The sequence below is a fragment of the Trichosurus vulpecula genome, chromosome 5 (genome assembly GCF_011100635.1).
Source record: "Trichosurus vulpecula isolate mTriVul1 chromosome 5, mTriVul1.pri, whole genome shotgun sequence".
In the NCBI taxonomy this organism is placed as follows: Eukaryota; Metazoa; Chordata; class Mammalia; order Diprotodontia; family Phalangeridae; genus Trichosurus; species Trichosurus vulpecula.
In genome coordinates, this window is record NC_050577.1 from 215,709,037 (window position 1) to 215,733,110 (window position 24,074).

General features: G+C 45.0%; 1 protein-coding gene and 2 non-coding genes across 3 annotated transcripts; 1 reads left to right on the forward strand and 2 right to left on the reverse strand.

Moving 5' to 3' along the window:
* Window positions 1-1,655: 1,655 nt before the first annotated feature.
* Window positions 1,656-1,727, reverse strand: TRNAW-CCA. The gene has a single exon. It is a non-coding gene; the product is annotated as a tRNA-Trp (tRNA).
* Window positions 1,728-2,347: 620 nt separating this feature from the next.
* TRNAD-GUC lies at window positions 2,348-2,419 on the reverse strand. The gene has a single exon. It is a non-coding gene; the product is annotated as a tRNA-Asp (tRNA).
* A 122-nt stretch (window positions 2,420-2,541) lies between these two features.
* Window positions 2,542-4,064, forward strand: L2HGDH (L-2-hydroxyglutarate dehydrogenase). Its single transcript, XM_036760709.1, has one exon. It carries the CDS (start codon window positions 2,542-2,544, stop codon window positions 3,904-3,906), a length of 1,365 nt encoding a protein of 454 aa, XP_036616604.1. The 3' UTR covers window positions 3,907-4,064.
* The last annotated feature ends 20,010 nt before the right edge of the window (window positions 4,065-24,074 follow it).

The window sequence follows — 24,074 nt, forward strand, 5'->3', positions numbered from 1 at the left end:
AAACCTTCATTTACCAATGCAACCTTGGGCAAGTTCCTTCACTTCCCTGGGCCTCAGTTTCCCTATCTGTAAAACAAAGGGACCAGGCTAGAAAATTCTAAGCTGCTGTCTAGCTCCCGATCTCTGGCCCAACAGTTTGTGAAACACAGGCACTTAACTTAAGGTCCTCCAATGACAGCACTCATTCTAGATTCAGGATTCCTCTCCTCCTGTGTATACTGTTCCTCCTTACCAACAAGCAGAAGTCAAATTTAATGATCCAGAATAACAGAGAGGGACCAGGAGAAAAATTCCACCTTCAGGACAAAAGCAAGCGTTACATCCCTCAGGATCTGTTGTACCTGACGAGAGATCACCAAAAAAAAACAAACAAAAAAAACAAAACAAACAAACAAACAAACCAAAAAACTGAGAAAACTGAGGAGCCAATCCCTCCCTACTGAGAAAATGCCCTTTTTTATGTGAAAGCTGAGGCGACCTGTCTTGCCTGGAGATATTCAAGAGCAAAGGAGAGGAAAGGTTGGGAGTAGAGCCCCCTCCCTCTCCCACACCTCCTTGACAGTGACTCCAAGTGATGCTCACAGGTTAGGACAGCCCACCAACCCTCTCATCCTGGGGTTGGGACTAACCCTCTCAAGCTAAACTGAGAAGGGGATAGGGAAGGAGTACGACCAGAGAATGTTGCCAGTTTGTGGGCACTGCGGCCTTCAGATCTTGGCAAGAGGAGGTAGTCCCTGATAGCCTACCAGAGGGTGCTCCCAGCCCGGGGCATCCAATGGGACAGGATGCCCTGAGCTCTCCCTATGCCTCTGGGGACCATGCCCGGGCTGCTCTTTGCTCAGGTGAGTGGGGTTACGGCAGGTACAAGATCAGGAAAGTTCAGGTCGATTAATTTACTAATTGTTTAACAAGGATTTATTAAGTCTATCATGTCCTAGGGATACAAACAAAAACTCCTGAGTCCCTCCTGACGAGGTACCGTACTCTAACGAGAGGACATCTGGATGGGGGTTGGGGGGGAAGGGCAGAGTCTTGCTCTTTGATCAGTTTCCCTCTGTGGGGGTCACGGCCACAGAGTGACAAACCAGCCAGGAACCCGCGAGTTTTCTCTTCGCCCTCTTCTTCGACCACATGTACGTAACACGGTGGAAACTTCGGGTTGCGAAGAGGCCCCCGATCTCCCTGCCGCCAGGGGCAGCCCCCTAAAGCAGCCCAGCCCCGGGCTCAGGGCCTGCGGGGCTCATAGGGGGCCTGCGGTCATCCGGACAGAGAACGAGCCTCGCCTCTCCGGTGGAATGGGGGGCGAGCGTTGGATGACCTCAAGATGGCCGCAACTCGCCTTCCGAGTTCTGAATCTCTCCGGTCCAACCACCACTCGCGGGCCTCGGCCTCGGAGCAGCCGGTGAATGGGGCGACCCCGACCCAGAGCTGCGCTAGACGCGTTTCGTTTGTTAAGGGAGTGACCGCAGAGTTAGGCAGGAAACTTTGGCCAGTCTACCTGCTCAGCCCACCCCCCCCACCCCGGCCCCCCATCGGGGAATTTGTAAACACCTCACTGTGGTGTTGCGCCCCGCTCCACCCGCAGGGACATGGGTCGGCGGGGCAGCTCGAGAACTCTAGTTAAAAGGATGTCCAGCATCAAGTTAAAAAAGTCTTGACCCCGACGTGATTCGAACACGCAGCCTTCTGATCTGGAGTCAGACGCGCTACCGTTGCGCCACGAGGTCCTGCTGGGCTGTGTCGCCCGCAGGATCTTAGAGCCTCACCACCCCACCTCGCCTCGCCGCCCCGCCCTCGCGCCTGCGCCTGCGCAGTGCGCGCGGGCCCCCTCGTTATGCCGCCCTCCGGCGAGGCAGGGACGCCGAGCCGAGCCGGCTGCTCCCGCTCCTTCTTGGCCTGGCTGCGGTGGGGAAGGGCCCAGGCCCCCATCCGAGCGTCCGACTCCCCCAGCCCGGGGGCGGCGGAAGAGAAGGAGGAGTGAGTCTCCACCCTGCACTCTCCGCGGGAGGGAGGTGGCTCCTGGCGCTTCCCGCCCGTCCGAGGCGCGCTCCCGAGCTCCTACCCCGCCCCTCCCGGTGGTGCGCGCGCGCCCCCGCCGGCCAAAGGCCCGCGCCTAGGTTCCCGGCTTTGTACTGGCTACTGCGGGTGGCCTCGCGGCCGCCGTGCCCCCGCCCCCTTCCTGTGTGAGCGCAGTGGGCGCCCGCAGACTCTCCCTCTCCGACTTTGAATTGTTTTGACAAGCGCAGCATAGGACGCCCATACTTTAATCACTAGTGCGCCACTCGGTAATTTCTCCTAGAAAATAAATTTATATCGCTTCTGGGTCTAGCAAAAAATGATCTCCACTCTCCCCGTCGGGGAATTGAACCCCGGTCTCCCGCGTGACAGGCGGGGATACTAACCACTATACTAACGAGGAGCTGGTGCTTACGCTGCCGTCTAAGGCTTAATTCAAGGCTCCGCTAAGCCTTTCACGCCTACCCACCGGAAGTCATGGCCAGGTGCAGCCTCACTTCCGGCACACTTAGGCCTTCGAGGGCCATGGTGCTACCTCTCAAGGTCGTCATGTTGGCTCCGAGGAGCGCCGTGCTGGCTAGGCTTGTCCGGGGCTTGGGCCCTCTAGCTCAGACCCGGGGCCTAGCCGGCTCAGAGCCGCAGCCCGGTGGCAGCCGGGACACTTCCGACGTGGTGGTGGTGGGGGCGGGGATACTGGGCCTTGCCGCAGCCCGGGCCCTGCTGCTCCGGCGGCCGCGCCTCCGCGTGCTAGTCCTGGAGAAGGAGGCCGGTGTGGCGCGGCACCAGACGGGCCACAACAGCGGCGTCATCCACAGCGGCATCTACTACACGCCAGGCTCGCTCAAGGCCCGGCTGTGCGTGCGCGGTGCCAGCCTTCTCTATGCCTACTGCGACCAGCGGGGCCTAGCCTACCGGCGCTGCGGCAAGCTCGTGGTGGCTGTGCGGCCCACGGAGCTGCCCCGCCTGCGGGCGCTCCACGAGCGAGGCCTGCAGAACCAGGTGCCTGGCCTGCGCCTGCTGCAGCCGCCCGACATCCGCGCCCGCGAGCCCCACTGCCAGGGCCTGCTGGCCCTTGAGTGCCCCTCCACGGGCATCGTGGACTACTCGCGCGTGGCCGCCGCCTTCGCTGAGGACTTACGCGAGGCCGGGGGCTCCCTCCTTACCGGCTTTGAAGTGACAGGCATGCGGCTGGCCTCTGACCGGCCCGGGGCCCCCGTGGTGCTGCGCAGCGCCAGCGGCTCCCACGTGCACTCGAGGTTTGTGGTCACGTGCGCGGGGCTGCACTCGGACCGCGTGTCCCGGATGAGCGGCTGCAGCACCGAGCCTGCCATTGTGCCCTTCCGCGGGGACTACCTACAGCTCCGACCCGACAGGACCCACCTAGTGCGGGGCAATATTTACCCCGTCCCCAACCCCGACTTTCCCTTCCTAGGTGTCCACTTCACGCCCAGGATGGACGGCAGCGTCTGGCTCGGACCCAACGCCGTCCTAGCCTTCAAGCGCGAGGGCTACGGCCCGCTGGACTTCTCGGCGTTGGACACGTGGGAGGCCCTTTGCAACAGCGGCCTGCTCCGCCTGGCCCTCCGCAATGTGGCCTTCGGCCTCGGGGAGATGTACCGAGCTTTCTACCTCCCTGCCACCATCACGCAGCTGAGGATGTTCATCCCCGAGATCACCATCCAGGACGTGATCAGAGGCCCCTCGGGAGTTCGAGCCCAGGCCCTGGACAGCTACGGAAACCTTGTGGAGGACTTTGTGTTCGACGGGGGCGTGGGGGCTCTAGGGGCCCGCGTCCTCCACGTGAGAAACGCCCCTTCCCCAGCCGCCACCGCCTCGCTGGCCATCGCGGAGGTGATCGCAGATGAAATGGAACAGAGATTCAAATTATAAACCACGCAGGCCGGCGTGCCTTTTTTTAAATTTATGACAATGCAGCAAAATGACTGGATTAGTTATTTTTGAGAATACTGGTAGTCTCCTCTTAAGTCCTCAGAGAACACTAAACTGTGAATTGTGTACTGTGAAAATATTTATAAAATAAAAACCTATGATCCTCTTAAAAAATTTACACGTGTATATGAAAGTCACTGGGAAGGACGCTTGTTTGGCAGTTATGATGTGAACATATTTATTTTATAAAATAAAAGCTTACAATCCTTTTAAAAATTTAGGTGCACATAAAAATCACTGGGACTGGACACTTGTTTGGCAGTTATAAAATGGATGGTGATTGCTATGCAGTTGTTTAAATGAGTGATCAAAGGGCATTTTGATTTGATTACTGTACTAAGTACTGAGGATACAAAGAAAAAAAAAACCAAAGAATAGTCCCTGCCTTCAAGGACCTCACATTCTGTTGGGGAGAGACATGTAAGTAACTACAGAGTAGATGGAAGGTGATCTGAGAGCCCCTGGGCCTGGGCCTGGGCCTGGGCCCCGTCTCCAGCCTAAGGTGGCAGGAGCACTGAGGCCTGAAGGAAGCCAAAACATTTAAGAGTTGGGAGTGAGGGGCAAGCATGGTGCAAAGGTGAGGAGTTGGGAGCTGGGCTATGGTCTGCTGGAGCAGTAGGCAGGCTGCTGTAGCTACATCATGGGGAAGATCCAGAATTGGGAGAAGAGCGAAGTGCCAGGAGACTGGGAAGGTAGGAAAGGGCCAGGTTTGGATGCCAAACAGAACTTAATATGTAATTCTGGAGATGATAGGGAGCTAAAAGTTTATTGAGTAGATGGATCACGTAGGGAGACCTATGCTTCAAGAAAGTCACTGGCTGCCGGAGGAGGGATTGGAGCGAGGAGAGACTTGAGACAGGGAGGCTATTTAGGAGGCAATTGTAATAATCCAGGTGATCACGGTGGTGGCAGTTTATCGAGGATAAGAAGGAGATAGGTCCAAGAGATATGAAGGTAGAAACCACAATATGTATCAATATGGAGGGAGTGCAAGTGCACAGTCGAATTTGACCCCCAGGTTGTGAGCCTGGGTAGTGCCATCAGAGGCAGAAATAGGAAAGTTTGAAAGAGGTGAGGGTTTGGAGAAGATAGAAAATAAGCTCTGTTTTGGACATGCTGAGCTTGAAATGTACCCATTAGGACATGCTGTTCTAATCACATACAGACAGTTCTGCAGACTTAAAGCAATTTTTATGTAATTGGAATTTGTCCTTAGAAGTGGGGAAGGGAGGGAGGCAGGCAGGCAAGGGGACCACTGACCCATTGAGGGAGGGGGCAGCACATGGTTCAAGGACACATAGGGGCTGGGGACATAATCAGAGCAGGAGAAGGGACATGGGGGCCAGGGATAGCCATGTGATACTGCAACACAGACAGACAGAAGACAGGGGCTGGGCACATGAGCAGGGTGGTGCAAAGGTCTCCTTTCTTGGTGGTCTTAAGCCAACCCCACCCCACCCCCCATCTGGCAGTGATCGCTGCCACTGGTCACTTTTGAGTAAGGGGACAGGCTGAGTGCCTAGCAGAAGGGAAGGAGGAGAGGAAGAGCACAGTATTGTAAAGTAAATAGGGATTTTTTTATTTTTTGGAATGCAGATGCCTTTCAGAATTCTTTGCCTTTGTAATGTGAGTTTACAAAAAGTGAGAACTGTCTGTATGTGCATATGTATTATACATGTGTGTACATAATACTAATAGGGTTTCAGTGGTATAGGGTGGAGTAGGGGGTGGAAGAGACTAAGAGGTTACTATTTCAGCATCCTCAATGGATTCAAATCTCCATGTGGGTACTGGCTCTAACAGTACATATCATACCCCATCTACTCCCTCTCTTCCTGTGTCCCTCTTGTCCGTGTCCTCCCACAGAGGAGATGCCTTTAGGTGGTACAGTGGATAGAACAGTGGAGTTCATTCGGACTCAGACACTTACTAGTCATGTGACAAATCACGTAATCTCTCAGCCTCAGCCTTATTTTCTTCATCTATAAAACGGGGATAATAATGCTCTCCCCCCCCCCCCATATATGCAAGGCTTTTCTCTAAGTTCTTTTAGATGATAATGTGAAATATTAGAGATAGGGCTACATAGGAATTATGTTATCATTTGAAAAAAAAGAAACGGATTGGGTGAGTTGGCATATCAGCAGCAAGAAAGTTAAAATTTTCCCCCTGGAGCAGGGCTGTTGAGTTCCCATCATGTGGCTACCATATGTCGGGTGTATTCAGGCCTGCCTCACATTTCAAGGCCTTTTTCTGCGTTTGACCTGGTCGAGAAATATAATGGTCTGGTATCTGAGTTCAGTTAGACACATGCCTTTGCAGGCAGTTAATGAAAGCAGACATACCACTCTCCTGAGGTCCTTCTGTATTCAGGGCACTATGGGGAAACAGCAGAAGTCATTGTAAGATGATGCTTCTACTGTCAAAGTTATAAACTGCTTGGAAAAGCAAATAAACAGATGGAAAGTTAATACCAATTTAAGTAACAGGTCAATGAGATGTCACAAGACAGTGTGTAGCTACTTATAAAAATTTGTTGTACTATTAGAATTCAGAGGAGGGAGAGACCTTCCCTTTGGGACAGTCAAGATGGGGAGAGAAAAGAGGTAGACTTTTGCTGGATTGGATTTCATGCAATTCACTAAACTGGAGGGTGGTGGTCCCCTCAACAGTAATAGGAAAGTTCGGAAGATGGGAGAGATAGGTTCTGTTTTGGAAACAAAGAATTTGAGATGCATGTATGAGGCCATGTTGATATTAATTACATTAATATATGTAACAATACAAAGGGCCCACCTTCTCCAGTAACAGTGGTGGAAAATCTCAGTCCTTGGAGAGACTAACTTTCTCAAACCCCCTAATTTTACCAATAAGGAAGTTGGGACTCTGAGGCATCAAGTGACTTGCTATCAATCCATCTAGAGCTAGAAGAGACTTAAAGGCCATTTAATCTGACACTCTCTCCCCACCTTACTTTACAGACCAGGAAACCGAGGCCCAAAGTGGGAGAGCTGGATATGAATCCAGGTCCTCTGACTTCATATACCAACAGACATGTTTTCCACTAGATAGTGATGATTTATTCAGCACCTACTTTGAGCAAGATACTTCTAGGGCATTGAGGACCCAGTTATTTAAAAAAAAAAAGATTCAATTGCTCAAAGAGCTTACATTCTACTTGGAGGACGGAGACAAATGAGGAATTCCACAAATAGACCCGGAGAAGGGGGAGGGAATAAGCACTTACTAGATACTTTGCAAATAGGATCTCTTTATCCTCATGCCATTCCTAGAAGCTCAGTGCGTGTATTATCCCCATTTTACAGATGGGGAAACTAAAACAAATGAGATGAAGTAATTGCTCAGGGTCACACAGCTAGTAAGTATTTGAAATTAGATTTGAAGTCTGGTTTTTTTTAACTCCAGGCTCAGCACTCTATTCACTTCACCACCTAGCTGGCTCTAAGGTAAGTATAAAACCAGGTAGAGAGCCATGGAGACAAAGATGAGATTCTGGTGGACAATTTGAGGAGGGAGGAAACACCCAACTTCAGAGGTGGCGGTGGGGGAGTAGGGGAACTCTGGAAAGGCTTGAGACTGTGTCCTATATTCTGCAGACTAAGAACTGGCAACTATACCATCAGGAAGATATATGTGGAATCGTGATCTCCAATACCCCCCAGGGGACCGGAGAAGGGGCCTGCATCTGCAGTAGCCAGGGAACACGGAGGTCACCCACCTGTTACTCTTCTTCCTAAAAAGGAAGGGAAAGGAGAGACCAATTGGGTTTAAGATCGGGAATGAAACAAATCCTCCACCATCAGACAGTGATAGGTTAAGTTGGGATATCTATCAGACAGTCTCTGAGGACACGGCTATATTTAGAGGAAAAATAACACGAAGGCCATTAGGGGAAGAAGGTCGTCTTACATTTGTGTTTGTTGGTATTTGTGAGCTCCCACTTCTGTGTTGCTTTAAGGATTACGAAAGGTTTTCTTCACTGGAATCTGGTAGGTTTAGGCAAGGCAAATATATCAGACTCAATTGATAGAGGATGCTCAGAGTTACCCAGATAGTAATAGTGTGTGTGTGTTTGGGGGGAGGTTGTCATAAGTTTATAGATTTAGAGTCAGAAGGGACATAAGAGACCCAATAATTCCTCCGTCCCCCTCCACAAGCATGGCATAGTGAAAAGAACATTGGCTCCTGCATGTTCACCCTTTCCCTTTCAAATGCCACCTTTGGCACTGTCCATGTGACCTGAGATAAATCCCAATTTCTCTGGACCACACTTTCCTCTTGATGTGAGAGAGAGCATCTAATCCAGCTCCTCAGGATCAAAGAGATGAGGTGACTAGCATACTGAGGAAGGGGTGTGGGGTAGGGAGAGGACAGGTCACATGGGCAGTAAGCTGCAGAGTAGGAATTCGAACTCATGCCCTGGACTCCAAGATAAGGTCTCCTTCCACAGCACTACACAATCTCTTCTGCAGGAGAGGATCGAGATCCAGAGATATTAAGAGACTTACCCAGGATTACACAAGTACCGAGAAGTAGGGTCAGTATTTGAACCCCCAGCTCCTTGATTTTAAATTCAGTGCTTTTCCATCCTAGGCTTGTGAAAGACCAAGAAGCAAGTATTACTGCCTCTATTATATAGATGAGTAAATTGAGGCACATACAGAGGTCACACAGATGTTTTGGAAAGACTTACATAAACTGTTGCAGAGTGAAAGGAGCAGAACCAGGAGAACATTGTATACAGTAACAGCAATATCGTATGATGAAGAATCGTGGATGACTTTGCTATTCTCAGCAATACAATGATCCAAGACAATCCCAAAGGACTTATGATGAAAGATACTATCCGCTTTGTGTGAGGTAGTGAGAGAACAAAGTGTGAAGAATTCACAGGGTATATGTATATATATATATATATGTACATATGTATTTATATCTAAAACATTTGAGAATCAATATTTAGAGAAGGGGGAAATGGGATAAATTTGAGTCTGTGGGAATCTGATTATTTAGCCTTTAGGAATGTCTTTCTCCTCCTCCTTCTTTAGATTTATAGATGTCACCTCAATCGTGAATGGAATACAAGATTGTGAAAGCTTCCCTATGAATAACTCAGGCAAGGCAATATTCAAATAGAGATAGCACAAATTTAGTTAGGATGTGAACCTCACCAGGCCTAAGTTTCATTTTCCTGTAAATCATATGATTTCAGGGAAACCAGATGATATTCCCCTCTCCCCCTCCCCTAGCCTACTTACAAATGGCCATCTTAGCATTAAAGTTTCCTTATAAGGTAATTCTGTAGTTTCTGTGCTTGTATTGGGTAAAAACTTATTCCTGGTTAGATTGTGAGGCCACTGGTCTCCAAAATGGGGTCCAGCCTCTGGGGTGGCATTTCTTAGAATTGTTTGTACAAGGGTATATATCTCCCTGCTTGCCTCCCTGCTCCTTGCCTCTCTTCACTGCTATCTCTGCCCTGGTAGTGAGAGATGCCCAATTCTTGAGACTTGATCAAATAAAGCTTCTGTTTTTTTTCTACCTCAAGAAACCAAGACATCTCTGGTTTTTCTTACTTGAGCCAGTGGGTTTTTGTCCCACACAGCTTCCACAGAAAGAACAGATATTGTCTGAATACAGACTGAAGCATGCTATTTCTCGCTTTCTTTCATTTTGTTGCCGTTTGTGTCTTCTCCAATATGGAAATGTTTTACAGGATTGCACATGTATTGCTTACCATCTTGGAGTGGGGAGGGGAAGGAGGGAGGGATAGAATTTGGAACTCAAAAAAAACTCAACAACTGTTAAAAATTGTTTTAACATGTAATTAGGGAAAAAGTAAAATATTAAAAGGAAAAAAAATGATGTTTGCATAGCAAATCCCAGAAAGGAATGTTTATTGCATGACTTCCTTATCTCTCTCCTCTTCCTTCTCTTCCTCCTCCTTCTCTCTCTTTTAATTCAGTTAACTCATTAAACATTTTGTGAGAGCCTCCTATATTCAAGGATCTAACAAAGCTGTCCTCAAAGTTCAATTTGATTTCAGCTGACAGGGACATCAGAGACCTTCTAGTCCAACCCTTTTAAACAAATGAAGGTCACACCCAGGGAGGATGTGCCCAAGATCACAGAGGTAGTAAGTGACAGAAACAGGATTTGAACCTTGGTCCTCTAACTCTGGAGCCAATGCCCTTTCTACTGCACCCCTAATCCAGTGAGCTTTTGTTAAGCACCTGCTTTGTGCCAGACACTATGAAAATGAAGCAATAATTTAAGAGTTCAGGCTCCGTGTTTTGAAACAGGGACAAAGCAATGATTAATGAGAAAGTTACTTTAAAAAAGAACTCAAAACAACTTCATGATCAGGGTGTTTCTCACCAAGGAGTAGATGGTACTGAGCCAGGAGACCACCCAGTGGAGTACTGGGGAACTGGTCCTGGATCCTTTTTCATGCAGCATGGTGAGCTCAGAAAACATGGGCAGCCTGCCTTGGAAAAGCTCTGGAAATCCCTAGGCCCACCCCAGATCAGCAACTTTTCTGCAAATAGGAATTTCAGAGACTTGCCTGGAAGCACTGAGAGATCAAATGGTTTGCCAAGAGTCACATGAGTCCGAGGTAGGATTCAAACCCAGGCCTTTTTCACTTCTAGGGGAGCTCTTGTTCCTCTATATCATACTGCCTCAAGATTATGTCGGCTCTTGGGCCACAATGGAATCAGAGTATCAGAGCTGGAAGAGACCTTTGAGAGAACATGTGAACCAATACTCATTTTTTAAGTTGAGGAAACTAAAGTCCAGATAAAAGATAGACTTGGTGAGTAAAGAGAGGAGGTCGGATTTCCTAGCTCTGACTCCAGTGCTAGAAACATTCAGAGGAAGGAGAAACAAGAAGTCAGAGGATCCAAGAAAGTGATCTCAGGGAATCACAGAATTACAGATCTCAATGTTTCAAGGGACCTCAGAGGTTGCCAACTCCAGCCCTTTTCTTAACAAGCATCCCATCTACCATATACCAGACTGAAGTTCATCCAGGCTGTGTTGGAATGTCCCTGATAAAGTGGAGCACATTTTACTTTTGGACAGTTACAATTGTTAGGAAGTTTGTCTTGACACCAAGCCTAAATGTCCTTTTTTGTAACCAACTCCCATTTCCTATGGTTGTGCCCTCTGGGGCCAAGAAGAAAACATCTAGTCCCTCTTTCACGTGACAGTTCTTCAGATACCTGAAAACAACTAAGACCCCAGGCTTTTCTTCTTTAGCCTAAATATTGCTGGATCCTTCTCCTGATTCTCATGGCTTGATCTAGAAGACTTTCGTTATTCTGGTCACCGTCCTCTAGATGTGTTCCATAAAATGTGGCATCTAGAGCTGGACCCAATACTACTTTTTTTTTTTTTACTTCTTCATTTATTTTTCTCCGTTTAAAAAATTCTGCCACTAACAAAACAACTAAAATGAGGATGTCCATTTACATAAAAGAACAGAAACAAATGATTGTACATGAAATAGTGAATCTCTATCATGAAGAACTTGCTTTTGTTTTTAAGTATATAACAAAGTCAACTTGTTTCTTTCAATGCTGTCCTTTTTGTCATTCTTTCTGCTCTTCCTTTTCTCCTATTAAAAAATGGTTCAGTAACCAACCTTCCTTCCTTCCTTCTTTCCTTCCTTCCTTCCTTCCTTCCTTCCTTCCTTCCTTCGTTCCTTCCGTCCTTCCTTCCTTCCTTCTTTCCTTCTTTTCTTCCTTTTTCTCTCCCTCTCTTCCTTCCTGCCTTGCTCCCTCCTTCCTTCTTTCTAAAAAGAAAAACAAAAGCTTTGAAACAAATATGCACCATCAAGCCAAACAAATTTCCACACTGATTTTGTCTGAAAATATTGGACTTCTTCTGCACACGGAGACACCAGTTTGTCAAAAGGTGGGTAGCATGTTTCATGCTTGGTCCTCTGGGATCCTGTCTAGCCATTGCTTTGATCAGAGTTCTTAAGTTTCTCAAAGTTGCTTTGAACACTGTACTCCAAATGTAATCTGACCAGGGCAGAGTGCGTATATACAGCAGGATTCTTATTCATTCATACTAGAGACCGGGCCTCTCTTAATTCAGGTTACTGTTGCATTAGCCTTATCGCATACTTTTGTTTCCATGTCCTCTAAATTCAGTGGAACGTTCCTGGAATTTTTGGGGGGGGAAGGGGGGAAAGGGGCTTTATGTTTCTAGCACCTATCACAGTGCCAAGCACATAGTAGTTACTTAATAAAAGTTTATTGGTTTGGCTAAGGTGATCAGATCTCAAACCTACACAACTTAGTGACACTGATGTTACATTGGGCTATAAGGAAGCATGTGGTCTCAACAGACCTACTGTAGCTTAGAATCACAGAGTCACGGATTGTTTAGATATCTTAGGCTTCAGGTCTTAGCTAAAAGCCCACTTTTTATGAGCTTTTCCCAATCTCCCTTTAATCTTAGTGCTTTCCTGCTGAATATATCTCATTTGTACATAGTTGTTTGTATCTTGTCTCCCCATTAGATTATGAACCTCTTGAGGACAGGGTCCTTTATTACTTTCCTTCCCTCCTTCCTTCCTTCCTTCCTTCCTTCCTTCCTTCCTTCTTTCCTTCCTTCCTTCCTTCCTTCCTTCCTTCCTTCCTTCCTTCCTTCCTTCCTTCCTTCCTTCTTTCCTTCTTTTCTTCCTTTCTTTCCCTCCCTCCCTCCCTTCCTCCCTTCCTCCCTTCATCTCCCCAACAGGATAGCTAGGTAGTACAGTGAATACTGTGCTGCACTTGGAGTCAGGAAGACTCATCTTCCTGAGTTCAAATTGGGCCTCACACACTAGCAGCATTGTGACCCTGGGCAAGTCATTAACCCTGTTTGCCTCAGTTTCCTCATCTGTAAAATGAGCTGGAGAAGGAAATGGCAAACTACTCTTTGCCAAGAAAACTCCAAATGGGATCAATGAAGAGTCAGACACTACGGAACAACAAAAATGTTATATATCATTGTTATTATTATTGGCTATAAATTATAGAAGAGATACAGATTTGCACCAATGCAAGGAATTTCTGCACCAGGAGTCCCCTACCTGATGATATCACAGTTCTGAACAATAACAATAAAACCACAAAATTAAAAAAAATAATAATAAATTAAGGATGCTGGACTAGATGACCTCTAAGTTTCCTTCTGATTCTGAATGTATGATCCCATGTCCTGTGATCTTATTTCTGGCATCTTCTCAGTGTAAAATTCCTGTCCTCTGTCTTGGGATAGTATAAAACTGCATCTCCAGCAATGCATTCTATTTATTCATACACACACACACACACACACGCGCACACACATTCCGTTTTGGTATAGCAACAGTCAAACTTGGGAATGAAATAAGTGGGAAAAACGGTGTGGAAGCTGGGCTGTCCAGCCTACATGTACACACACACACACACACACACACACACACACACAGAGCTGGCATTGGCACACAGCATATGCTCACAATTTGCTTCCCAAGGGCTGCTTGCTGGATGACTGGTACAATCTTGGTGGCAGGGAGAGCAGACAGCCCACGGGCACGGTTATGACTGTTTTCCCCCTGCCCTCTCCCCACCTTCCCCCCAGTCCTGGTCTTCTAGCATGCCCCAGTGGTTTATTTAACTGAATCTGAGTCCTTGCTGGGTAGCTTAAGAAGTTGCTTCTTATTTCTGGTTCCTTAAACACAGAATAATCCATCTTCCACTCTAGCAAAGCAGCTTGTGCCACAACTACCCCGCCCATCCCTCCTCCCCATCCTCCCTGCCCCACGTGTCTCCGATTGTTTTTCTCATTTTCATTGGTTTAAGATTTGAAAAATGCCAGCCATCCTGGCCCCCTCTTGTGGCCAAAGTGAGTACAAATGCGAGGCAAACAAAGACTCCGGTCGAGACCCAGGACTGAGCCAGGTTAGAATGCCTGGAATTTTAAAGTAGGAATTTGCACACCGGCCTGCCCAGAGTAGTGGGGCCCCTAAGACTGAGTCATCATTTGCAGGCACCAGTGTTGACTTTTTGGCAGAAATGAACAATAGCAGCGAGGGGTGTGATCATGTTTTTAAAAAACTCTTTTCTTCTTTGTCAAATCAAAATTCAGCCCAAGTTGTAGAGAGTTAAGACCAGCACTTTAAGTGTCCATAACTTCAACCTTTTCCACTCCCCTCTCCACCCCTTCTTTTCTTCTATCCCACACCTATCCTTCTTTGCCTACCCACTCTTCTCTAAAAGAAAGAAAAACAAACCCTTTGTGACAAATACACGGAGTCGGAAAATGTATGTTTCTTTTTGTCTCTTGAACTCCCATCCCCTCCTCATTTTACAGATGAGGCCCAGACATTAGATAAGTGTTTGAGTTCACGCAGGTTTTAGCAAAGTCAGGCTATGAGCTCAGATCTTAGGACTCCAAGCTGAAAAATAAATAAATTAAAATCCTCATCTAGTGGCCAACTCACCAAAAAGAGCCTTTTTGAACTTTGTTCTTAGGGCTTAGTCCTGAGATAACTGGTTGTTGACCTTCATGCCAGAAGAGGCTCAAAATGACATCTCGATGTTGGGGTCAAGATACAGTGTGACTGATCAGACCTATGGGCCCTGGAAGGCGCTACCACAGATTAGGCACAAATAGAGCATTTGAACGTTTGGAGTGGAGATGTCTGTAAATTTATGCATCAAGACACAGTCCATTTCTGTGCCTTTACTTAAAACCTCTCCAGCTTGGTAGAGCCAACATAGAGTTTGTACTCTGCCTTGAGAACCCAGGGTCACCTCCAAGTCAAGAGGAAGGAGTTAAGGTTTGTTGTTTTTCCTCAGTGTTCCTATGTACTAGATCTGTCTTTATTATGCATATCTTCCTGATAGATTTGGTGCCGTATTTTATTGAGTGGAAAAGTCTCATTTTCACAACAGAAGTGTTGGAGAAAGATTGTCACAGGGGCAAAATATAGTCAGTAGCTTAACTTAAATCGAAGATTTGGATTAAATGGAAATAAAGTAGAATTTAGCAGGACTAGTATAGTGGGATTACCATGGAATCATAGGTTTTTGAAGCTAGAAGGGACTGTGAAAATCCAGTCCAATATTTAGTGAAGCTGGAAATCAAGAGGCTGGATGTTCAGATTTGGCCTTTGAGTCGTTTTTCAGTTGTTTCTGAGTCTCTGTGACCCCAACTGGGGTTTTCTTGGCAAAGATACTGGAGTAGTTTGCCATTTTACAAGTGAGTAAACTGAGGCAAACAGCGACTTCATGGATCAAATGTAGTCTACCTAACCTTGGCATGTGGCGTACCTGAGATTTTTAACTCCCCCACCCAGGATGTTCTTACATTAGCTGGCCCAGGGAGCTAGGTGGTACTATAAGCACTGGCCTTGGAGTCAGGAAGGTCTGAGTTAAAATCTGATCTCAGACACTCACTACCTACATCAGTTAACCTCAGTCTCTTCATCTGTGAAATGAGGAGGATAATAATACCATCTACCTCCCGGGGATTTGCAAATGAAATATGTGTAAAGTGCTTAGCATGGTGCCTGGCACACAGTAGGTGCTTAATAAATGCTCATTTTGTTTCTTTCCTTCCATGTGAAATAGCAGGCCCACGTTCCATTCTGTAAGTGATCATTACCAAGGCTCTTTGGAAGAGATGACTGGTGCTGACAAGCCTTTTTGAATGTTTCTAAAGCCAGTCCTAAATTCAAGGCCAAGAGAATCCCAAAAGGGGTCATAAGGAGTTGGACATGACTGAAAAATGACCCAGAAGCCAAAGAGGCTCCCTTTCAAAACGTGGTTATCCCAACCAGAACCAATTACAGAATGTCCATGAATGCTCCATTATAGCTCATCATGATTGTCCTAGAAGTATCCTCCATGTGGCTGATTAAAATACAATTATAAAAATATTGGGGCCAGTTAGGGGGCAGAGTGGATAGAGCACTGGGCCTGGAGTCAGGAAGACCTGAATTCAAATCCAGCCCCAGATACTTCCTAGCTATGGGACCCTGGGCAAGTCACTTAAGCCTGTTTGCCTCTGTCTCCTCATCTGTAAAATGAGCTGGAGAAGGAAATGGCAAACTGCTCCAGTATCTTTGCCAAGAAAACTCCAAATGTCACCAAGAGTAGCACACAACTGAAACAACTGAATAACAAATAAAAATATTGAATAAAAAGGACAAATTTCATAGACTCCAGATTAACCCTTGATTTGTCCAAATTCCTATTTTACACATTGGGAAGGGAAAGCAATCCTATGGTCCATGCTCATAGTTGCCATTCCAGTGACTACATGGATGCTTTGGAGGCATTGGTGACCTAGAATGGAAAGAACTTTGCTTTTAGAATGATATGATAAGCCCTGAGTCGTCAGTCACTCCACATATTCCCTCAGCTAAAGGTGGTGAGGGGAGAAGTCAATGGAAACCATTAGCTAATAGGATAGATGGGGTTTTGCCTCGACCTGTTGGCTTCCATGCTCCTGTGCATCGTCTAGTACACTTTTTGCTTTGACTCTTCCCTCCAAGGTTCTCTCCTCCTCCCTATGACCAACCCTGCTGAGAATGTAAACTCAACTAGTCTACCTAACGCCCAAAGCCCTCTGTTTTGTGTTTCCTGAGCAGGTGACTGAACGGGGTTCTTGTAAATAGGGTAAATGTGTTCAGACTCGGAGGTGGCTTTATAAGTTTGAGAGGTTTGCAAATTCTGGGTCCGAGGAGAGTTGTGGTTGGTTAGTGACCAGTCCACAAACTCCAATGGCTAGTAACTGGCAGAGATGGGATTTGAACCTTACCGGGCTTCTTCCTACTGTTAATGTACTGCACCAGAATGCTTTTCCTGATTAACCTGCTCTAAATAGAGAAGTAGAATTAAAAATAGACACAGTAACTAAATTTAAAAGCATGTAATTTGAGTTTGGCAAAACCCTCAGTAAAGGTGGGAGCTATCATGGTAATGTTAAATAATAATATATAATAATTATAAGTGGTAATAGAGGATTCTCTGTGTGTGTGTGTGTATATATATATATATATATATATATATATATATATATATATACAATAAGCTATGGAAAGGGAGCATGTTTCCCTCTGAAGAAAAAAAATGAATTTGGAGTACTCTGAGATGGGTTGTCAAGAAAGAAATACCTCTTAGCTAGTGAAGCGGTCAATAGAATATTTCTGTTCTCTCAGATCTAAAATGCATTGGGTAATCCCAATGGTGTGAGGAATTACTAAACGGCTAACTCACAAGGAAAGGCTGCAGGGATTTTAAAAAATCAGTCAATAATAAGGCTGCTTGTGAAGAAAACAAGGAAAGACATCCTTAGGAGACCTCTTTGGAATCTCTTTTTGACACCATTTGGGGTTTTCTTGCCAAAGATACTGGAGTAGTTTGCCATTTCCTTCTCTAGCTCATTTTACAGATAAGGAAACTGAGGCAAACAGGGTGAAGTGACTTGCCTAGGGCCATACAGCTATTAAGTGTCTGAGGCCAGATTTGAATTCAGGTCTTCCTTACGCCAAGTCCAGCATCCTATCCCCTGTGTCACCTAACTGTCTGATTTATTATTGTAATGTTAGGCTAGCAATAACCAATAAAGTGGGTCAGTGGTCTGTCTCAATGACCAAGGACTTTGAGTGAGGGCTGACAAGGTCTTTTATAACAAGTAGTAAGATGCCAAAGACTTTGGTGCTAAGAATTTTCTTTTCTGGGTCTACAGTAGTTATGGCTTGTGAAGTAGCAGTTTCCAGACTGAATCTCCACAGTGGACAAATGAGATATTTGTAAAGTGCTTAGCACATAGTAAGTACTTATTAAATGCTTGCTCCCTTTACTTTACCTTCCCTTCCCAGGATTAAGGCTAAGGGCATTGGATTGAAAGTATCCCCAAAGTTCTTGGGTTCAAGGTCTTGACTTAATGAATTAATGAATTAATTAAACTTTGATTTAAAGACTGTTGATTGACTTGGCAAAATGTCTTGAGTAATATTACGTATTATGTACTTATGGAATGGACTCAGTGTAGCCTGTTGATAAGCATGCTGATTCTAGGGCAGAGGTTCTTAACCTATGGTCCGCAGACCTCCAATATCTTCATAGATAGATTTCAGGGGTTCTGTGAATTAGGTTGGTATAAAAAAAATCACATCTTTATTTTGACTAACGTCTAACTGAAATTTAGCATTTATCATCAATTATGAACGTAGGCGACAAATGTGATTTTGAGAAGGGGTCTGTAGGCTTCATCAGATTCCAAACCTAGGAACTAGGACATACAAAAAAGGTTAAGAACTCTGGTTTTAGAATCTGAGCATCTGGATTCAAATCTCATCTCAGACATTACCTCTGTACTTAATTCATGAATTCATTAAGTCAAGACCTTGAACCCAAGAACTTTGTGACGCCATTTGGGGTTTTCTTCGCAAAGATACTGGAGTAGTTTGCCATTTCCTTCTCCAGCTTATTTTACAGATAAGGAAACTGAGGCAAACAGTTTGACATAGGAATTGATTGTGTGACATGGGAAACACTGGCACAGGACCACCCAGCATGGTGTACTCTCATCAGAGAAGTCTCTGTGTTCCTGTGTCAAACTGCTTGCCTTCTCAATGGGGGCGGGGCGGGGGGGGGGGGAAGAGAAGGGAGGTAGAGAATTTGGAACTCAAAATTTGAAAAAAATTGTTAAAATTGTTTTTACATGTAACTGGGAGAAAAAAATTAAATCACCAACAACTCCTCCACTTGACTTTATTACTGATTTAGGTTCCTGTTGTGACTTCTTATAGCTTTGGTGGATCTCCTGAAATTTCTGGTCACCTGATCAGTTCTGTCTCAGGATACTCATCTACCTAAGGTCAGAAAAGAATAATCCCAAAAGAAACAGTGGCACCATGTGCTCAGGTACACATGATGGTCAGGTGGGAGGAAAAACATCCTCTTCTATCAAGCAACTCATGGCAGTCCTCCTGACCTGAAAGTCACCAAAGGTGAGAGTGAAAGACTAGTTCCTGCAACCTTTTGTAGACACGTTTAGTTTCAGCTCATGCTTTCCATGCCTTTCCCTTCCAGCTCCTCAACCAATCCAAAGACTCTTCATTATCACACAGTACCAGCTGGTACGTCACTGATGAGTAGAAGCAGGTTCAACAAGCCTGCATATGTTAGAATGGAAACAGGCAGAGTCCATGTTCTGTAGAATTCATCAGACAGGGCAAGTCTGAGCCAGCTCTAAGGGCTGCATCCTCATCGACCAGTCCATCCCATCTTTTCTCTGTTAAAAATGTAGACTAATAGCATATGTGACATTCTGCACCCATAGCCCCACTCTTCTCCAAGGAATAGAGGAGGTATATTTTCTCATCTCTTCTCTGAGTAGTCTGTGCTTTAAATCACCATGTACACATGGCAGGAAATTCTGGAAGGTTGGAGAATGTTTATTTAAGTGGGTAAGTGATCAGTTCCAAGGAGCTACCATTGACTTGTTAATTATATCAGAGACTAATTGGGTGATAAGAAGGAGTGGTGGCATTTGGAAGTGAGTATTAGTTGATTTGAGAGCCTGTGCCTAGTTTGATTCAGTTTGGTTTTAAGGGATTTGATAGAGGGTATCCCAGGAAGGATCTAGCCTGAGCTTTGTTCATTCCTGGTTCAGGAATATGCCTAGGAGTTTCCCTATAAGGTTTGGTCCACTTCAGGGTAGGAATACAGCTCTCTATAAAAACCTTTTCTGGGGAGGCTGGGACCTTTTTTTTTTTCTCTTGCCATTTGTTGAGCCTGGCAGAGAACAGGAAGAAAACCTGCTGTCCTCGGTAAGCTGCCAGGAAAACCTGTTGTAATGTAGATCGCCCATAAGGAATGATCTGCTTATATTCCCCAGTAGTGTTCTTGCTAAGAAAGTGGATTCTCAGGAGGTCCAGAGAAAGAAGGGCTGGTACTTTTTTAAGAGTTTTGGTGGTGTTATGTGTGTTTTAAAAAAGGTACTAACTTTTAAAATTTCAAGGGAAATCACAGGAAGGCTGAACCCAAAGGAGGGTCATGGGAAACTTCCAGGCTCCTGTAATCAGTACAATACCAGGATTTTAACCAAGGAAGTCATAAGCTGCAAGTGGACTTTCAGATAGGAATAAAGATTATTTTTCTAAAAAAGGACCTGTTGACCTGGGCGCTTTCTATAACACCAAGTCCTACCAGTTAGAACAGATCAGAGAAAACTGATTTTTTTGGAAGTGCTGGCAAAACAGCAGGATATACCATTTTCATCATCTGGAAAAAAAGATCACCAAGTTACTTCATTTAAAAAAAAAAAAAGGAAGAACTTTCTTTTGCTGATCCTCATTTTCAGATTCATGAGAACCTGGGGGAAAAACACTAACGAGAACCCAACCCATGGTTGGTGATCATTATCTGAGATGGAGTAATAGAGTAAATAGTATTCAGAATAAACTGATACATTAAAAAAAAACCAGTTTCAGTGATCCTAAATAAAACGTCATGGGAACATCCATAGTGGAAAAATAAAGCAACAAAATGCAGCTAGTCTGTAGGGTGCTCTCTAGTTTGCCTCCAGGAATGCCAGGCTTCTAGGGTGATACTGATGCCTATACCAACATACAGTAGAAAGAAACATAAATTTATTCTTATTTTTGTCAATGTCTTTTGTTTTTACAATTACATTTATTTCCAAATACATCTCTTTCCTCAATGATCCACCCCTTTTGGCAAAGATTTTAAAAAAAAGAGGGAGAGTAAGTAAAATTCAGTGGAATGAGGAAAGAGGATCATGTATGAAATGGTACATCTCTATGGACAGTTTGGTTTTTTCAACTATAGTATAGATTCAACATATTCATTTTAAAGCTGGCTTTATTTACATCTCCCTCTTATCTTCCCATTAATAGTGATCTTTATTTTATATATATAATATATGCATATATATTATATTTATGCATATATAAAGCTTTTTTAAAAATTGTGATTCATGGGAATATAGATCTAGAGTGAAAACGGACCTCAGAAGCCACCCAGAGTGTCTCTCTCATTTTCATTCAGTCGTTTTTTCAGTCATCTCTGACTTCATGACCTCATTTGGGGTTTTCTTGGCAGAAGTACTGGAGTGGTTTGCCATTTCCTTCTCCAGCTCATTTGACAGAGGAGAAAACTGAGGTGAACAGGGTTAAAGTGACTTGCCCAGGGTCACACTGCTAGGAAGTCTGAGGCCAGATTTGAACTCATAAAAAAGAATCGTTCTGACTCATCCTTGGGTCTCGGTGGTGGGAACCATTGGAAATTGATAGTGATGTAAACGAGAGAAGAACATTAAGGAAGTATTTGAAAATTAAAGCCAGGGCCATCATTTTATGTGTCTTTCACTGCTTTACAAGAAGCAAAGATAATCTGGAGCCCTTCCTTTGCACTGTGTGGTGTTCAAAAAGAGGGCATGAATTCCTAAAAAGGAAAAAAAGTGTGTGTGATCTGTACTCGACCCTCTAAGTAGTACAAGTGTTATTGAGAAAGGTACACATGACTTCTGAATCATGTGTTTTTTTGCATTACTAAAGCTAATGCAGTTAAGTTCATTTACTCACAGTTCACTTCACCTTCCTATGCCTGGCAGTGGGTGGGAAAGTGTGTATAAAAGGACAGGTAGAAAAAGATGAAAGGCTAGGGGGTGACTTTGGGTAGGATCCAAGAATTACATCTAACCAATTCCATTTGGAATTTCAGGTCTCTGTCACTAGGGTGGAGAGAACTGTTTTTGCCGTTTTAGAGTCAAAGAATTAGAGAGGCAGAAGGGTCTCCTGAAATCACTCTGGGCCTCTTGGTAAAAATAACCTAGAGGAGGAGTCAATTACTGAATGACCAGAAGGTGGGCTCTTAACCAAGTAAAGACTGCCTCATCCTTCCTGCTCGCATCCCCACTGCCTGGCATACAGAGGAGCTTAAGAAATGCTTCCTGATTGACTAATGATTGAAAAATGTGAATAATAAAGCATTGTAAAGAGAATATGCTTTTGTTTTGTATATATTAAAGGAGAGGGGCAGTGTGACAGAGTGGCTAATGTGGGCTTTTAGAGCCTGGAAGACCTGATTTCAATAGGTGACTCTGATACCTATGTATGTGACCCTGGGCAAATCACCTACCCTGTCATTACACCCTGAGGCTGTGTGTCTTAAGTTACAGAGACCATGCTGGCTTGCACTGGTAGGAGTTTCCTTTTTTGGGTATTCTCTAAGCCCCTGACATCACGGGTCCAGTCTCTGTGTTAAAACTGCTGAGAGAAGGGAAAAAGGGAACACAGGGTCACAGGTCTTAGGGAATTTATCAACATTTCATGAATATTTACTGAGTGCATCTTTATAAAAAAAATTTTATTTTAGCCCACAATCATTGCACTGCCTTTGATGACTTTGAATCCTTCTTTGTTGGAAAGAAAAAAAATGACACCATCTGGTATGGTGACCTCATTGGACAGCATAGGCCATATTCCACATCTGTAGCCCCCTCACCTCTCTACAGAGAGGACTGAGATAAAGCACATCTTTTAAACACCAGTGTTGCCTGGCTCATAGTCAAAGTTTAGCAAATCTTACTGACCAGGCCCTGGTATTTGTAATCCTGTTGATACACAGGAGAGTGAACTTCGAAGGTTCATAGGATTCAGAGGAGGGTCTTTAAAGCTCGTTTAGTCTAATCCTCTCATTTTTTAGAAGGCTATAAGTCACAGAGCACTCCAGCATCAGAGAGCTCAGTACTCGTTACAGGGATCAGGACGTAGATGATATACTCAATTTAATATCTCATTAATACCTGGTGATTACACCAAGTGTAACTAACTGAATGGGTAGTGGGATCCCTTCCCTTAATCCTATCAAGAAAGGAAGCAATGGCCGAGAAGGCAAATTAGCGGTCCTCTGGGGGCTCTAACAAGCTAATATCCCAAAGACTTCTAGACAGTCAAGACTTGAAGCATTTGTACAGTGAAACTCCTGTAAGAGGGAGAAGGGAATTTCTTTTCCCTCTCCCCCTACTCACACTGTGAAAGGGAGTTAATGGACCAGAAAGAGTCAATGTTTTCACTGGGGAGCAGAGATACACACTCCAGACAGACATGGGTACCAGAGAGATACAGAGGGAGTGTGGGAGAAGCTTCAAGGATCAATTAACTAGTTGATAAACATTTATTAATTGCCTGTTAAGTGCCAGGCATTGTGCTAAGTGCTAGGGATACAAAGAAAGCTAAAAGATAGTCCCTATTCTCAAGGAGGGGCATCTAGGTGCTATAGTGGATAGAACACTAGGCCTGGAGTTTTGAAGACCTGAGTTCAAGTCCAGCCTCATACACTTACTAGCTGTGTGACCCTGGGTAAGTCACTTACCCTTGTTTGCCTCAGTTTCCTCATCTGTAAAATGAGCTGGAGAAGGAAATGGCAAAACACTCCAGTATCTTTGCCAAGAAAACCCCAAATGGGAGCATGAAGAGTCTGAAACAACTGAACAACAATTCTCAAGGATCTCATAGTCTAATGAGTGAGACAAGAAGGAAATAGCCATGGAAATGGTCAAGATATATACAAGATAAACTAGAAATAATCGATAAAGGGAAGGTACTGGAATCATGATGAATTAGGTAAGGGGTCTTGTAGAAGACTGGATTTTAACTGGGATTTGAAGAAAGCCAGGGAAGCCAGGAGGAGGAGATGAAGAGCATTCTAGAATGAGGGACAACCAGTGAAAACACCTGGAGATCAATATCCCAAGGGGGTGGTGTGTTAATAAAATATAAGAATGTTTGAAAGGTAGTACAAGACCAGGTTGTGGAGGGCTTTTAAAACCGGAGGATTTTATATTTGATCCTGGGGTAATAGGGAGCCACTGGAGTTCACTGAGTGGGGGTGTGACTTGTTTTTAGGATAATCGGTTTGACAGCTGGGTAGAGGTTGGACTGGAGTGGGGAGACACCTGAAGCAGGGAGATCAATGAGCAGCAGTTGTAACCATCCAGGTATGAGGAAATGAGGGTCTTCACCAGAGCAGTGTCAGAGGAGAGAAGGGCACATTTGAAAGAGGTGTTACAAAGAT